Genomic DNA, 18,135 nt, shown 5'->3' with positions numbered 1-18,135 from the left:
CAAAGGTGTAAATGTGCAACACCATATTCAATAATGTGCCATGAAAATATATTGTTCTTTTGTAGAGTACAATATATTTAGCAAGTGTTAAAAAAAAAAAAAAAAAAGGTCATGAAAGCAATTCATGTGCTTCTGAGAAAGCTCCATCACATAAACAGGGCACTTGTATGCTGGCATACCATTCAAGGCTTGATTCTGCACTAGCCTGCATGCAGCAGATGTGGCTGTTTAAGTGACGTAGTTCAAACATGCTGTTGCCTACAGCTGAAGCAGGTCTGTTACAAATCTCTCAACACCGCTATGTAATTGCACATGAATGCAGAAACACTTACGTATTGTCTTTGATGTCCACGGGGGCGACAAAACTTATACTGGCTGACTTAATTTTGCTATTTGGTTGAACTTTACAAAAGAGAGCATTCTGCTTCATCTCAATGGCCATTTATGATAATGAAAATATATTGAACACAGACACATCACCAAAGCAAATCCAAAAACTGACCGGGAAGTCTGTTCATGTTGACACCCTGAGCAGACAGGCCCACACCCATGTAGCCATCCCTGCCCTTACTGACGATCTTCACTTCAAAGTAATATAGGCCACATGCTGCAGGAATTGGGTGTGTGGCACGAACGCTAGCAGCGTCTTTGTGGTTCTTGCCAACACCTAGAGAAAAGCACATAACAAATATTGGTTACGAGGACTTTCTTTTTTTTTGCGTGTGTGTGTGCGTGCGAAAGTTACTAAAATGGCAATCTGGACCACAAGCCCTTTCTCAGGTGATTAGAAACAGGTAAAAAAATGTATTCTACAAAAGCAATCCTGGCCAAAATAGAACTAATAAAAACAGCTGTATTATCAGTTCAAATAGCAAAGCTAGGAACAATAAAGAATTAACGCACCCCAGTGAAAATGATGAGTGGATGCCCAATAGCATATCATGGATGTGCTATGTGCACCTTTCCTAGGAGATGCACAGCTCATTCATTTACTAGCACATGTGACAATGTTATCCATACGTATTCAATAGTTCATGGGAACCCCCATATATATGAGTGAACTTTAAGTGCATTAAGTATAACTGCAGTATATTTAAAGGTGGGGTTCCACCTTTGTAGTATACTCTATGCATACTTAACACAACAATGATTTTTTTTTTACTTTTATAGCAAGTTTGGACAGAAGCATTCATTTCTTATATCGATCAGTGCACCAGCAACACTCAAACCACGAAGGCTGAGATATTGCCATGTCGCCAAGATCCCAACAAATGAAGACCGATCACACCTTCCCCAGTTCTAGAACCAGAACGCAACACAGGCTGACCAAATATTTGCGCTATAGTCAATGAATGCCTTTAGCAACACAAGTGTGTGCAGTGCATCCAACCTCGACTGCAGCAAATATTTAGACAGCAATGTGAACACACGGCAACTTCAGTACTGCAGAATTGGGTAAAACTGCCAGTAGGCCTAGTGCAGCAAGTGCCCAGCAGGCGCTGGTGCAGCTAACATAGTAAACAAACAAATGTAAATTATCGACCCTGAGTTGTACGCAAGATTTTGATCATCAATGATTGACAATGACCGTCATATGACGCAGGCAGTGGGAAGCACGCCCAAGAGAAGCAATTCGGAGCAGCATTGCCACCGTAAATAATACAACTGTGAAATAAATGTAGCAGTAAGCGTAACAATAAATGTGTTTAATTTCAGTTCTTAATGAGCGCAATATTGAATTCTTGCACAAAAGAAAGCTAACGACGGTAACTATCACAGCCATCTAGATGTCACACAATTAAGTGAAAGTAAAACGAAAGTTAGCGTGCGAAACTGCTTGAACGCTAGCTGTCAGCAGCTTGCTCGGCTGCGAACAGCTGAAACTTCTTTCATATGCGTCACGACGGCACAGCTAGGGATCGCAAACGCAACGCACAACGATAGAGTATTACTACAGCAACAACACTCTGATCAGAAGTTAGACGCTTGCGAAATGATAGTCAAACATGTGAAAGCATCATAAGCAAATTACTTGAGAAACTTGCAGTTCCACTAACCTTTATAGTGTACTCGAAGATTGTTTTGTGACAAGCCTATGTAGGTGAATTTGTCCTTTGGGCTCCAAGAACGTGGAAGAGGAGTTTCTTCTTCATTCACTGTGGGGTACAACAACTTCAAACGATCAGTTGGTTGCTGCGAATACGATGTTGTAGATTCAGTACTACCAAAAGCCTGATTCATTGTCGCCATTGTAGTACCGAGTTACCCGGATGCATTTACGTAAAATACGTCACTTCGTGTTTGCTCGACTCCAAACCCCCTAGCGACAAAGAAAATAAGCGAAAGAAAGCAAATGGAAAGTGAGAAGGAAAAACAGTGATGGTGATAGTAGTCACGAAATAAGGAACCAATAGTCAAGTATTGGTTGTTCTGTGGTAGTATGCTTATTACTGTGATAGTAATCATAAAGTCTCAGTCTAGTTTCAATTTCCTAAGGAAACTGGAGCTATGACTAGAAGTTGGGGAGTAGCCACGGTAGGTAGTCGTAGGCTGTCGTAGGTAGTAGCAACGTTGGTAGCCACCATGGTAGCCACAGTATGAAAGTAGTACTAGTAGTACGATGGGTGTTCTGTGGTAGTACCATAAAGAAAGAAACTGAATTTCTTTCTTTATGGTAGTATTCCAGCGTTCCAGTACATCAACAGTTTATTTCCTTCCTCCTTGCAGTACAAGTTTGTATGGGTGTTCTGTGGCAGTACCCCATAGCCACAGTGTTCTAGCGGTTCTAGTACGCTCTAGCCACAGTCACCGTGGCCACCGTCGGAGCTGTTTTGGTTATCCTTTGAGACCCGACACTGCCGACACCACCTTCTTTTTTTCTTTTTTTTTTCTTTTTTTTTTTCTTTTTTTTTTTTTGCGCGGTGTTTTGTTGCTCATGCCATGTCGTCTTCATGGCGGTGAGTTCAGGCTGGCTCCATAGAGAAATTCTGGCTCTGGCAGCCGGCGGCTAGCCCGAGGTAAAAAATCGAAGAGGCCAAGACGACGCTGGCTCTTACACGTTTCCGCAGTGGCGCGTGGATGGGTGTTGGCTCATGTAGCAACACCGTTGCTGTCAATGTTTGTGGCGCAAAAGTTTGTTGCTAATCGTGTCAGTACCTCCTACCCACTATGGGGGATTGGCTTAGAAATGGGTGGATTATTCCAATTTAATATGAAGCATAAATTTCCGAATATCTATGGAACCAGCGCTGTATAGCGTAGAATTATCTGTTAAAATAAAATCAGTAAGGTTAGATTGAATGAATAATAATAAATTTAGACGTACACAAAAAGGAGAAGATTCAATTTAGCAGAGCGTTCGGTTGGATTCTGTAAGAAATGTTTGGACAGCAGAGCAGGCATCCCTGTGGCTGAATCCCAAAGTGTAGGCTGCAAACTAGAGTCTACTAGAACACTCTACTGCAAACGTAAGAATAGCAGTCCAGGCCAAGTCTTTGAAAATGTATTTCCAATAATATTTTTCTTGCTGCAGTAAAGCGGCGACGAGATAAAAGTTATGTATTGTCTCTTCCTCATTACAAAACGAGCAGAAAGGGGAGGGAACCAAACCCGACCTGTCCAAGTATAAATTCAGGGAGGGAATGCGGCAACGTAAATTTGCGAGAGAGACCTCAAGCGTCTTTGTGTTAAAGGATTCGCTACGCCAGGGAAATGCCAGGTGCTTATAATTTGGAGAAGCAGTCAGAACTAGGTTTGATAAGACTTTCCTAATTGATTGCATCCGAAATCTAGCGGCTGTGGTGTGTGCTGTCACTGGCTGAACAAAATATAAGCGGAAAAAAGAAGAGGTGGAAACTGTCAGTCTCTTCCACTAACCTTTTGTGACTTCTTCCACTTATCTTTTGCTCTACAAAATAAAAGTACAGCTACATTAAAAACAGTGGCCAGTAAGCACAAACAAGTTTTGTTGTTACTGGCAATTCTGTGCATAGGTATTTTTTCCTCAAGAATTTCAGTGCCATCCCCCCCCCCCCCTCCTCCCTGAATTCATTTTTGAATTACTTTGCTAGATTATAAACAAAATATGCTCATGTCTATTTATTTCACACTGCTATTCCAGTGTACCTTCCAGTGTACCTTCGTGCTACTGTGGTGCAGTCCATGGGCAGGAAAGCTGCTATTCTTTGACTTGCTATCTGTGTGCTCTTCCCTTTCCGCATCTAATGATTCGCCCATGCCAAAACTCTTCCGCTTTCTAGTTCCTGCCCATTTGCAATGTGTTAGTTTTATTTGAGTACCCAGTCATAAAGGTTCGTTTTTAAATGAACCTGCCAATTCACTTGCAAAAAGATCACTTTGCGACCCAGTCCTTCTGTTCTACCACTGATAGCACACATCATGGCAGCTAGATTTCAGATGCTTTAAATCATGAAGGTTAAATCAGACCCAGTACTGACTGCTTGTCCAGAATATAAGCATCTGGTATTTCCCTAGTGTATTGAATTCTGCAACACAAGAATGTTTGAGGTCTCCATCACAAAATTATATTGCTGCATTACCTCCCTGAACTTGTACAGGTCAGGATTGATGCCCTCCCCACTCTGCTCTTTTTGTAATGAGGAAGGAACAATTCATCAGTTCCAACCGAATGCCCTGTTAAAAGTGTAATTTTTTTTCTGTACTTCTCAATTAATGATTATTTATTCTTCCTGCTATTATTGCTTTCATTTTAACAGATAATTTCACCTTCTACAGCACTTAGTCCAAGTGGGGCAATCCTCACTTGAATCCCCAATAATGGGTAGGAGCCACACAGTAGCACACCCAGGATCTCTGCCAGGGGGGGGTTGACAGTTTGCCAATACCTTCTAAACAGCACTAATTTCGATTTCTTCATGAGAAACTGTCAAAAAAATGCGCTTTTTGCGAGTGTGCAGACGATTGCGCGTCTTACATCTTAGTTGCAGTACTCAAATGCATAAGGAAAGAAAAGGGCTTAAACAAAAGGGGGGGTTAAGTCAGCCTCAGGGGGGGGGGGGTTACAACCCCCGAATCCCCCCCCCGTTGGTGCACCACTGGAGCCACATGTTCAATAGGCAACAACTCGCACACGCTACCAGCAGCTAGAGTTTCGTTGCGTGATTACATTAGCATGCACAGCTAACCAAGTTACATCTGCCTTATGTAGGAAAATTCGGTATTCAAAAGGTATCGCAGCAAAACCTGTAACATGTCCACCTGCTAGGCACGATTGGCACAGGGAACATGGTACTGGCAGTTTGGGGAGCCAGGGCTGATGTAAAAGTTGAGCAGGCACGAAAGCGAGGCAGCAGCATGGGTTTGGGAACCCTTTCAATGTGCACAAGTTGTATGAACTAGAACACAGCTGCCGTATGTGTGGCGATAGTCACCCTTTGCTGCCATTGTCTCCATATGTGAATGTGTTAGGTGCAAAAATACCCTTGTGCACAATGGTAGTCAACAGCTTCGTCGACATTAGTGTGTGCCAAGACATCTGCTGCAATCTTCTGTACAGGCTTAGGCTGAGAATGGCACCTCCTTGTTTCATGCACTTAATATGATACTCGAGTCTCCAGACTGTGGCTTGTGCCAAGTGCTTGAATCTATAAAGCATGTGCTATGCAACTGATCTCAGTACATGGAAAATCAACAGAAGTTGACTGATGCTCTTGCTTGTCTCGACAGCCAACCGTTGTCAGAGGACGTTATATTGGGCCCTTGGCGCAGCTGTAAATCTAGTTTCCAGGCCAGTGAGGCCTTACTGGGCTTTTAAAATCTAGCCATTGTGGTGTTTTGCCTCCTTCCTCTGTCACCGTCGCTGCTCTTGTTCCTCTTTCCCTAGCACAGAGTAGCCGGCTAGAAGGATATACCTCAGGCTGACCCCCGCATTTGATCATTAAACTTTTCTCTCTCACTATAGCTGACTAAGGAAACAGCCATAGAGAGCCATACCATCCGTCTCTGGCTGTTTGGGGCTGCTGTGCTGGAGTGCATCTTGTGCCTGTGATGAGGAATAACTTTGGACTCCTTGACATCTCAATGGTCAACCCTACTACAACTCTATCACAATGCCCCAAAACTAATTCACGTTGAAACTCAAGTCGGTTCTGTTAGGCCAGCTTAAAGGGACACTCAAAGAAAAATAATTAGTGCGCTATTAGTAAATTGTGCTTCTCCAATACGAAAAAAGCCATTCTTACCATTTGAGAAGGCTTGACAAGCAAGAAAAGGTTAAAAATTAAAGGCAGGTGGTGATGCCACCTTGGGAGTTCCCGCACCATTTGCCGCGATGTCATGGATTTTGACAGTGTCTGCTTGAGCCTAATTTTTTATTGGTAAAAACTGACTACACTGCATTATAAAAAAGCCAAAGACAGAACTTGGCATGTTTCGAGAACTTTCACTGTGCCACAATGGCCCAAGAAATAAAATACGTTGAAATCTAGGTTACATCTACTTATGAGAAATTCAAGTGCAAATTTGGCCTTCATTTTTATTGATTTAGTGGTGCCCCTTTAAAGGGGCTCTGAACCAACCCTCGGGCTAACACACCAAACCTCGGGCTAATAACATAGTCCGCGGGTAGCATACGCTGCTGTAAACATCTCAGCCAAGCTGTCGTACGCGGTGCGTGGAGCTTGCAAGCGGAGTGCGAAGTCACCTTTCTCTCAAACGATCTCTTTACAACAGAAGCCATTATCCTCACTCCTTTCTGTGTGCTTTATTTTGTACCCATACGCACCGCGGCCGCCGCGGGGTGCCATCACGAGACCACTGGCTAAGCGCACGGCGGCTCGCTGAGGACAACTGCATTTGGCATACGTTTAGCGCATCGTAGGCACCAAATCGTAAGTCGTGGCGTCTACGTTAACATCCAAAATTAAATTTGAACTGCGTGCCACAGTGACATTTCGAAGGCGGACTGCTGTGGCCATGCCCCACTCCGCTGTAGCCTTCGCAGGGCAAGGCATGGAAGAATAGAGTGCCTCGATGCTAGCACCCTATGGAAGAAGGAACGGGAGCACAACAGAGGCCTTGTTTGATTACCAATAACTCCGCTTCTGCTTAATGCATTGAAGTACTTTTTGCGACAAAGTATTTCTGAAATAGCTTTTTATCACTTCAAATGCCTTTCTCCACTCTGATAAAAAGTGGTTCAGGGCCCCTCTAACTAGGCAGTGTAAGCATGTGTTAAACCAATTTCTGTAAAGGCCGTTTCAAGGCCGTTTCACATGGTGCGATTTTGCACTGCGATTATCGCACCGGAAGTGCGATTTCCGTCGCATGCGACGAAAATCGCAGTCGCAGGGCCATTTCTGCGATTTAAGGCTGTATATGAATGTAACAGCAAGGCATTGTGACCAAGTGGCGCCTGCTTGGTTTGTGATGTCGTAGCTGATGAAGCTGCTTTATAAAATTTGCTGAATAATCTGTTGATTGAATTGGTAATTATTTCTTTACAGATGACTTTTTGTGGCTGTGAAAAAGCTTTGTGCATTATCCAGCTATGCCTTAGTTGAGGCATACTTGGACCAACTCAAGAGTGTCATTTTTTATCACAAACATTTGACTACCATTCCATAATAGCGAGCATAGTCAAGTATGGTACTTCATTAGCCAAATAGCTGCAGTGGCAGGCGACACTCGTGCTGTAACAGAGAAATGGCTGGGTAGTCATTTCCATCTATTAATAAATCAACTTTAGCTGAATTAACCTATTATAGTTACGAGAAATTTTCCATTATGTTAAACAAAAGAAAAAAAAATGCAGTGGTGCTATTTCTAAAATCATAATCAAGGCACTTTCTGATAATAGCGTCCCCATCCCCCAAAAGAGTACACAAATTTGCAACACAATAGTTGGTGCCAATTAGAGTGTACTAGACAATGGTCGAGTGGGCCGAACGGCACTCTCCCGCTGCGTGTGGAAAAATTGTGCGAGGGCGCTGCGAGCGCACTGGATTTAAAACCCCTCTATCTGTAAAAGTAGCGCCATTCTTAGATGATTAGGGGCGCGATCTTGTACGCGTTCCAAAATGGAACGGAGGCGTTCCGTTCCATCGAGCCGCACACGATTGGTCAATTTGAACCGCGACGTTCAAATTGACCAATCGTGTGCGGCTCGATGGAACGGAACGCCTCCGTTCCATTTTGGAACGCGTACAAGATCGCGCCCTAGATCTTGCCGCCACCGCGCTCACACACGCGTTTCCTCCTCGCCGCCTGCTGTTGCCCCTGCCTCCTCCGCTCCCCCATTGGCCAATGCGTGTCACGTGGAAGCACGCGTTGCGCTTTTGTTACGGTGTCTAGAAGGGGGAGGTGAGAGCAACGGCGGCGGCGGAGTGTTGCAAGCAATGATGGAGGAAGGAAAAAAACTGCTGCGGCCGCCCAGAGTGACTTTCAACACGGCTCTGAGGCGGGAAAAAACTAAACATAAAGAAGTGAAAGCGCGCGCTATCATCGTCCAATCGGAGATACAGGAGAGAGAGAGAAGAGGCGTTGATCAAAGGATGGCGGTACTTTTCTTATTTTAGTTTTAACTGGATTGGGGTGGAGTCGCGCTCCACGGCATATTCAACGTACTTTCGCTGCGGGCGCCGAGGCCGATTGCGCATAGTACGCTCTTACAATAGTGCTTTATTTCCACTGCAAATTTATGTTTACACCATTTTGCCAAACATACATACTTGAGGCATGGATTATACAACGCGACGTCTTCAATTTTGCTGTCGTTGTCAAGCGCGTCGTCTGCTAGCGAGCGCGCGTTCGCTACGCGGACGTTGGCGGACGCCCAGTTTTTCTCGCAGAACGTCTGTGCAGTAGATTTTTTAAAATGTTTTAGTTGCTTTGCTGCGCTCACGACTCTTGACGGCTGGTACCAAATGTAGTTTTAGCCAGGTGAACTGCTCTTTTTACCACTGTCTTCTAAAGGTAACTGGTATCTCTGCAACATGAAGCTACGTGAGACAATTTTATTATTGATATCGTGTCATATTGATCAGGGACAATGATTGAAGAAAACATTAGAGTGACATAAACTAGGTTTATTAACTGCGTGGCGTGAAGTATGTATTTCTAGGTAATTAAATCAAAGGGTACATAGACATATACATTCACAATATATATGTAAGGGAAAAAAAATAACAAATATTCTAAATGCACAAATTGAAAAAGTGAGAACTCCTGACCGGAATAAGCGCTCGTGTTTGCAGTAACAAGCACACTTATTAGTGAATACTGCACATAAAACTCTCATTCGCAGAAATATTCATAGCAGGCAAAACTATCTTATATATATATATATATATATATATATATATATATATGCAAGTGTTATTGATATACTGTACGACGCCGAATAGTCGTTTCCCTTCGTATGTAACGCATAACAGCACTATTGAAGTCTCAAAGGTGAGTGACCGATGCAAGTGAGGACTGTTATTCCAAATGATTGTGCTGCCGGAGAGTTGTGGCTGTCGAGCAGTTCCCGAGAGAATTAATGCACGGGTGTTAATAAGTCCTGCTTAACAATAAACACCCCGTTCTGGGACAGCCTGTAAATCTGCTAACTTGATTCAGGCAAGGAAAACTTTTTTTGACAGTCTCACCATGTTTGCAACCCATTAAAACTATGTGCCCCATGTGGTACCACACTTTTCTTGAACGAACTCAACAGATCTGCACATATCTCTACGAGTATGTGAGACATGCTGTTCCTTTAGTTGTTTCATTATGGTCGTTATGATAGTGCACTGGATAACTGAAAGCAGCCATTTATAATATACAAGCTGACGAGTTGAGCGGTCATACATGTGGGAACAGCATTACATTTATGTATGAAATATAGGATAAGCGTAACATGTTTTTCTCGAAAATCAGACTCTAGAATAATTTATTTTGTTTACACCCCTAGAAAAAAGCCGAAGAACACAGCCACCTGCTTTTTTCTTTGTAATATAAAGAACTTCTTCGGTTTTACGTGCTAAAACCACGATATGATTATGAGGCACCCGGTTTACTTTTCACCACCTGGGGTTCTTTAGCGTGCACCTAAATAGAAATACCCAAGTCTTTTTTCCATTTCGTTCCCATCAAATTCCGCGACCTGGATTGAACCCGTGAGCTCCAGTTTAGCAGCGCAACGCCGTATCCACCACATAGCCACTAATTAGGCTACCGTGCAGGCTTTCTTTTCTTTTTTGAAGTATCGACTGGAAAAAAAATTCCACGTACGGCTTACGGCCAAAGATTAGCATATAGAATGACTTACTAAAACCGTTTTCGGTGCTCGAGGTCCAACTGTAATAAATGACCCCGTACCAATTACTCCGCATTGTTACACGAGGAAGGCAGAAACTTGAATAGAATGTTGCGCTGCAGTGTCCTCTTTTTTTAATCTATAACAATGCTTCATGTAAATCTGAGTACGTACAAGGTACCGGATGGGGCAGATATGCTTTACTTGTTTGAAGCGGCAAGCAGGAAGGTTACATATGTTCCTTCGTCTGTGTTTCGCAAGACCTACTAATGAAAAACTATATGCGCAACAATACACACGAGAGATACATGCTGCTTGAAGAACGAGAAAAATATTTGTTCTCCAAAGGGTACAATACAATAACATAGTAGAATGAAAGCTGACACTGCGGCCGCAATGCACACGCAATCACTGAGCGGAATTAAAAATAAAATAAAGAAGAGAAAAAAAAGGAATTTATTTTTAAGGCATAAATACATGTCATATGCAATTATGAACACCATTTGAGTGGTCTGAATGCAAATACCAGCGCGCGAAGTAGTACAAATGACTCTGCCGAGCAGCATCGCCAACAGTTTCCCACGGCGCGACCTTGATGCGGCCCAATCCACTTCGATCGCAGCGCCGCCACAGTATTTTTCCACGTAGGGCGCCTCACTGCAAAGAATGCGCCGCCCCAGCCGCTCGTCCCACTCAACCGTATTCTAGTACACTCTAGTGCCAATCTGACACCATAACTCCTTTAGACGCTATGTGCACAGTTATGCATGTGAAGGTAGTGCATCAAAATCAAAAGCACTGATTTCACAAACATCTTGAAGCACTTCTGATGGGACCTGTGCTGAAAGTTTGAATAAATGTCGTGTTTTAGTAAAACGAGTTTGAAGGTAGACGGTTGGATGTTTGTCCTTGCAGTGGTAGTTTGTATTCATGTAGCAGGTTCACTTTCATTGTTTTCAAAATGTTGTATATTAGGCATATATTTCAGGTGTCTGGATAGGTGCTTTCTAAGTATTCTAGACACGAAATAGTTGATATTCTCATATCTGGCATTCTTATAGCGTTCTCACATGGAGTCCACATTCTGTAATTTGTTCTGCAGCTGTACAGTTTTTATGATCCAGAAGGTAGAAGGTGTGATCAAACTAAACTTTCCATGGACAGAATTAATTGGCACCTGAAGGGGATAAACATGAATTCATACCAATGCTGTCGTCACCACTTACGTAGCCACAGAATGCAAGTACGATGCACTCATAGTAACCTGGACCAAGTCTTGATTTTTTTGCATAATCCTTATACTGCAGCAGTTGTCTGTTCACTGGCAGTGTATGTTTCACAATGAACACAGACAGCATAGTAAAAGTTATGTTTATTAGCCTAAAAATACCATTTCATTTAATTTTTGACATTGCACACTAAACGAGAGAGAGCTTTTTGAAATAATCTTGCCATTTATCACAGGGCAAGTGACATCATCGATGCAAGCAAAGCACAAATTTTGCAATTCCCCATTAACAAGCAAATGCTGCAGCTGAAAAATAAATGGCACGAATATGAAATCACAACCGTTCAGGGAAAAAAAGGGGGTTCACTTTTGCAATAAATATTGCTATGGCAGCTTTAATCACACACACACACAAAAAAGGGATTTTGGAAGTGTCCAAAGCCAAAAATCCTGCATGACTGAATCACAACGTTTAATAAAACCAATCACACATCATGCACTCTTGGCAATGACGCTGCCGAACTTTGGGCCTTAATTTTCTTAAGCTCCACCAGGGCATCCTGAAGGTACGTCACAGTCTGGCTCAACCTCTTTACCTGCACAGAAACAATGGTATTTGGTGGATTCAAAACATATCTTTTGATTGAAATGCATGTTTTAACAGCAATCTTTCTCTGGACTTGCTGCCTAGGCTCTCAGAATTAATTTCAGCACTCATGCTGCCTTTCACTGCAACCAAGTAGTAGCAACCAATGGCATGCTGACAAGATGGCTACTAGAAAAGCGTACAAAAGGCATAACTGTCGCCACTTTTATCAAATGTTACTTGTATATAAAAAAAAAAATACTGGATTTAGAGAGCATAAAAATCTGGGCCAGCATCCTTGAAATCCATTAAATCTTTTTATATTAACGTTTGCTTGAACAGCATTTTAGCTATATCACCAAGATCGGCTTCCTAGTGCAGTGGCTGGTGAATCTAATGGAAAGAATTGGATTATGCTGGCCCTTGGACATATCACTCCAGCAGTTGCATGTGCGACTATACTTCCAAGCAAACCTTTCAATGCACTTTTCAGCCATCAACTTGCTGCCTCTGTTGTCTTGTCAGGACAGCTGTTTTTACATGCACATAAAACATAGTATTACATCAACTATTCTCTGTCTCAGCAGTTCCATGCAGCACTGTGGAAGCTATGGGCACCTTGACCAATTGGGTCAAGTTCAATCAGGTTTTGACCACCTCTAAAAGTATCCGACTGCACTTTGTTGTCATCCCGCAGTTTGTTGCCCGTGCAAGCTGCAGGGTCAAAGTATAGGTGAAGAACCAGTACTTCCAAACAATCAAAGATGGCTTGAACTTATCGCATGGATGAAAAGGCAAACTTTCAAAAAGGGGCAAAATGTAAAAACTCCATGTATGAAATTTCAGTGCAAATTAAAGAACTTCAGGTGCTCAATATTAACAAGACCAACTTCTAATTTTTTTTAAAGGGAAGCTTTTCTTTGACTAGCCCACCACTGTTTTGTGTCAGTCGCACGCACACAATTGAGCAAGTGCAGTACTAATCAGTAATCGGAACTAACGAAAAGTGATTACACGTATGTCCCCGAGCTGTCTTCAAGGTTTCAGAGGGATTATTCAAAAGAATAATGAGAATGAACATGCTAAGTAATGGGTTCCTAGTTTTGAGAAGGATGGAATGTAACATGCAATTTAATGTACAAAGGGTCTCAGGAACACATTCATTTCCACCATGACCTTGTAACACGTTTCGGTCAGTTCTCTGTTCTTTATAGAGGTCCTGCTATGATTTTTTTTTTTTTCAACATGGTAACTATACTAGATGTGAGACAACACTGTCGCGAAGCCTGTGCCAAATATAATTCACTATAGCAGGGAACATACAGTAGAGCTATAAAGTTTGGTCATGCTTTCCTTCAGCTTCTTCCAATCCCTGCAATCTGGCAGTGAGGACACAATGTGACTATTGGCCGGATTTCTCATTCTGATACATGAATTTTCCTCCATCTTGCTGAGTTCTGCAGATCGCATTCGTCATTTCTGATTACATCACGAGAAATTATTACTTAGAAGAAAAATAAGGAAATCATAAGCAGTGCTATCATACTTATATTAGTGTGCTTAAAAAACAGAGTAAAATGTTTAACGATGCAATTTAATTGTGACAGTCTTTAGCGACTGTCACCTACTCAAGTTATGCTGCCTCCTCAGCAGTTCAAGATTCTGTTGCCACTAAAGTTTCTTTGAGTGTCTTGCTTAAATTGCATTCACATGCACTGGTATGTGCGTTTGTGTCTAAACACACAGCACTTGGAATCACCTGAACCTTGCAGTGTTGGTGAATATTCTAGGTACAGTGAAAGCTCGATGATACGAATCTCACGGGGTCACGAAAATATTCGTATTAGCCGAAATTCGTATCATCGAAACACAATAAAAACTACAGTCGAATCTCGATAATTTGAACTCGAAGGGGTCCGAAAATTTCTTCGAATTAAAAGGACGTATTTTTTAAGTATTCGTGCACCATATTACGATGCACGAACGGTGCCAGTCGTGAAATATCGCGGCGCGCAAGCGCATAGCAAGCGCGGGCCGCGAAACTGCCCACGCCGGCTAACGGTCGCTTCCCGATAACGGCAGAAAACGAAGCTTCAGGGAGCGGGCGGCGCCGGCACACGGGTGCGCGCGGAGACCGTCGAAGGTGAGGGAGGAGGGCGGCATGGAAGCGGATTTGGCCGCGTCAACTCTGCCGCTTTGGTGGCTCCCCTCGCCCTCCCTCTCAACTCCCTCGTAGCTCTCTCACCTTCGACTCCGTGCGCACATCTCCGTGCGCGCCCGCCGCCGTGCTGGCGCCAGCTTATTTTAGCCGCTCCCTGAAGTTTCGTTTTCTGCCGTTATCGGGAAGCGAGCGTTTGCGGGCGTGAGCAGTTTCGTTGGCCCGACTGCGCCTCCGCCGCTGCTTCCCTCTGCGCTGCTGCCGCAGCGTGCAAGGTCAACACGTGACTAGAAAATAGAGGAGAAGGGTTCACTGCCATTTTATCCGCGTGGCTGAGACGTCAGTGTGTGCTAGAATACGGTTGTCTAGAACACTCTAGTCGGCACGTACACGCTTGTTCCGGCGCGATGCAGAAACGCCGACCTTGCAATTTGAGAGAGGGCGAAATTTCCGCCGCGGGTTCTTTTTTATTTTTTTCCCCCGTTCCTTCGCGCGCGGCATTGAGGGGTCTCTCCTGAGCTTTTGCTCTATGGCGGTGTCGGAGCAATGCCGGTTGAAGGCGCCGCCGCGTGATTTCGCGCGCTGCTAAGAGCATTGTCGGTGCGCGGTATGTTCGAAATAAGCGTGTTCGAATTAACGAGATTCGACTGTAGCTAAATTAAAGAGTCAGAGGTGAACTCACTCAGGCACATGTACGTAAAAAGCATTTATTTCTTGAAGAAAAAGTCTCTAATGTCCTTCTATCTCGGTAGACATAGCTCGCTGCGACTAGGTAAAATGGCGCAAACACAAAGTACGCGGCCCGAAGCACAGCAGCCACTCCGTCCGATGGGCGGCCGCCGAAAAGGAGGAAAAGTACAAAAGCGCCACCGCTTCAAACTCTTCGCGCCCAGTCGCGGAGTCCGCGCTGTCCGGCGCCGCGTCCGCGCCTCCGCACCAAAAGATAACGGGAGAAAGCGCGTGACTGCGCGCTGTTCTCTTTCGCGGCCGTCAGTGGGGTGGCGTTTATTCGTATCAACCGACGCTGCCCGAAAATCGATTCGTAACAACCGTTCTCTAGCACGTTGCAAAGTAATGGGGCTCGGCCGGGACCACAGAAAAATTCGTATCATCCGGAAATTCGTATTAGCCACGATCGTATCATCGAGCTTTTACGTATATCAGTTTATTATGCACAGCATGAGTGTTGGATTCATGTTGTGGCTGGTATACCAGTTCATAGGACACGCTTAATCAGCTACAACAATCAAAATAAATGTGAAATGATGATGCCCCTGCGCATTCGTTTGCTGCAAGGATGACATGGATACTAAAGTTCTACATTCAGCACCACAGCAGTCTCAGCTTCGGCAAGCACTGTTGCATCACATTGGGAAATGTGTGTGCAGCTGTTCACAATGCCAGCCACTTGGGCCTCCATGAAAACAGAACGATCTTTCAAGCAAGACATGCTTGTTGATGCACGAAGATAATTCTTTGTGTCTCGTTCCTGTGCTCTAGTTTTTCCAGTCCAGAGTTCAAGCGTGTTGCTGACCAACTATGTAAAAAACTTGCAGTTGTCCCCTTCAGCTGAAGCATTACATTTGCACTTTAATCAGCTATGAAAGGCGGAATGTTAAAACCGCAACCTATATTTCACTAAAAGCTACACCCACTACAGCAATTCGCTACATTGTGTGTTACAGCTCTGCTATAAGCTCAGGTAATTTTAGTGCTGGTTCTCCTTCAAAGTCTAGCAAGTTGTTAGTGCCAAAATTGGAAGTAGTGGCCATCATGTTATCAACAAACATAAAAGAAGTATTCTGTTATTGTGACATATAGTGGGTGGTGCATTGGTGGTAATGGCCTGCCTCTCCATAGCTCCTGACGTGCATTGTGTGGAAGGAGGAGCAGGAGCACCGTGGAGGAATCAAATGCTTATGTTTGAGTGCCAATAATTCTGCCGTAGATGACACATTCAAATACTTCCTGCTGAACAATGTTCGTGAAATGATTTCCTTTAATACCAAATACGTTCTACAACTTTGTTTAAGAGTTTTGCAGGACCTCTTATTTTTGAGGCATCTCCTATAGCTGATACGATCCTGGAAACATCGAACTCTATCAATCAAAGAGTGAATTTTCCTACCGAAAATGTGTTGCGACTGGCGGTTTGTTACACACATTGCAGACAATAAGTACGCAGCATGGTTGCCTTGGCTTCCAACACTGCTTGTAAAAGTGATTACCTCAGCTTTCAACCGCTCATTTTCCACTCTTTCTTTCTCTGCTGTCTGCTTGGCAAACTCCAGTTCAATCTTGACATGCAAGAGCTCCTCTTTTAAGTTATCTGTTTCTTGCCTTGAATTGGTCAACTTGGTTTCAAGGTTTTTGAGGACTTGGTCACGAAACTCAACCTGTGATGATAAAAAGTTGAAATTTTAAGTCATTATAGTAATAACTGTGCCACATTTTTTTTCGCCATCACATAGATTATTCTATAATTCACCTGTAACAGATTGCGCAATTCTGCTTTTCCAGGTTATTTATGTGATGAAGTGGACATAATTTGCACGACAAATTGCAACATGCATACTAAAGAGCAGCACAAAAAAAAAAAAAAATTACTGAAAGGAACAAAATGGGACAGGGCCAACTAGCCCTACTGTCAACTTTTCATTTAGTCACATGTGGCAATCACAGAATTGCAGGCAGTATTAAAGTCATGGCCACTTAGCAGAAATTGAGATTGGCACCAGCTTTAAAATGTCACTTCTGAAATACACATGAAGGAGATTTTAGGTAAATTTATAGACTGAAATGCCAATGTCGTCATATTATATACTTAGGACAGAATTTCTAAAAAAAAAAAAAAGTACATGTGTAAGCATATTCACTAAATAATTATGACCACATTAAAGCCAGACTTCAATTGCACAAATTTCATACATGCCCTAAAGTAAATTTTAAAAATATTTAGTGAAATGACTAGTGACACTGACAATATTTAAAAAATTTGTTGGATGTAAATAGGAAGACACCACATTTGGTGTACTGCTCATGAAGAGCACTAAAAGAAAGAAAGCACTGTGATGATTCATTCTTCACTACTCATACACTCACTTTGGTAGACAGTAAACATGTACCCATTGCAGTCTGCTCATTAAAGAACAAAAATTGGTTAATCAACGTCTTACTCAATGGTTTTTAAGACATGTTGTAATAGTATTTCGAGAGGGCACCATGCGAGGCTAAAGAAATTTCACAATTTTAAGGATGCCATCTGTTGCAATATTCGTTGACAAAACTTCACCTTTCTCTGTTCCAATTATAAAATAAGGTGCACAACAATTACCAGAAGTGCTGTCCATGCAGTGTTTCCCACCTCATTCGGTTTCTTAAAGTCAACGAGTTCATGGTCTGTGAGCACGTCTGCCGCTTGCAGCACAAGCGCATGATGACTGATTGGATGCCTCAGCAGGCTGTAAGAGCTGCTTTGTGTCACGACAGCTTTGAGCATAATGTGGGGAGAACATCTGTCACTCTTTCACCCCTTACTGCATGAATTTGTTTTCTTGCAAAAAAATTAGACAAACCTTTTTTTATTCCAGAAATGCTAAAACAACCCTCAGTATTTTTTCTAACGAAAATGCATGGTTGTCATTTTATGAGCGGAAAGTGTTGCATATCATATATGATACACTATGCCAGTTATGGCTATATTTTACAACCATAAAGAAGGATGTTTTAATCGGAGAGAGCCTCTAAAATTTCTCACAGCACATCTTATTACAAATTTGTTAAAAATTTGATGACTGCAACCTTGACTGACTACCGTATTTACTTATGTAAGGCCCATCCTCAAGTAAAACTGAGTGTGAACATTAGAAAAAAATAAAAAATCC

General features: G+C 42.9%; 2 protein-coding genes across 8 annotated transcripts in view; both read right to left on the bottom strand.

The window, feature by feature from the left end:
* The window catches only part of LOC119464969 (ran-binding protein 9), an 80,904-nt gene extending 78,619 nt beyond the window's left edge, over positions 1 to 2,285 (bottom strand). Inside the window, exons 1-2 of the mRNA XM_037725827.2 lie at positions 2,058 to 2,285; positions 503 to 667 (exon numbers count right to left, since the gene is read on the bottom strand). Coding sequence (XP_037581755.1) covers positions 503 to 667; positions 2,058 to 2,250 — 358 coding nt within the window. The 5' untranslated portion in view covers positions 2,251 to 2,285. The remainder of the gene's footprint in view (positions 1 to 502; positions 668 to 2,057) is intronic.
* A 9,348-nt stretch (positions 2,286 to 11,633) lies between these two features.
* The window catches only part of LOC119464960 (uncharacterized), a 101,149-nt gene continuing 94,647 nt past the window's right edge, over positions 11,634 to 18,135 (bottom strand). For all 7 annotated transcript variants that reach the window (XM_049669034.1, XM_049669053.1, XM_049669037.1 and 4 more), the window contains 2 exons: positions 16,480 to 16,647; positions 11,634 to 12,103 (listed from right to left, as the gene is read on the bottom strand). In XM_049669034.1, coding sequence (XP_049524991.1) covers positions 11,993 to 12,103; positions 16,480 to 16,647 — 279 coding nt within the window. In that variant the 3' untranslated portion in view covers positions 11,634 to 11,992. The remainder of the gene's footprint in view (positions 12,104 to 16,479; positions 16,648 to 18,135) is intronic.

The sequence above is a fragment of the Dermacentor silvarum genome, chromosome 1, assembly GCF_013339745.2.
Source record: "Dermacentor silvarum isolate Dsil-2018 chromosome 1, BIME_Dsil_1.4, whole genome shotgun sequence".
NCBI classification, from domain to species: domain Eukaryota; kingdom Metazoa; phylum Arthropoda; class Arachnida; order Ixodida; family Ixodidae; genus Dermacentor; species Dermacentor silvarum.
The sequence above is the reverse complement of the archived record's forward strand: the minus strand, read 5'-3'. Positions and strand labels throughout refer to the sequence as shown.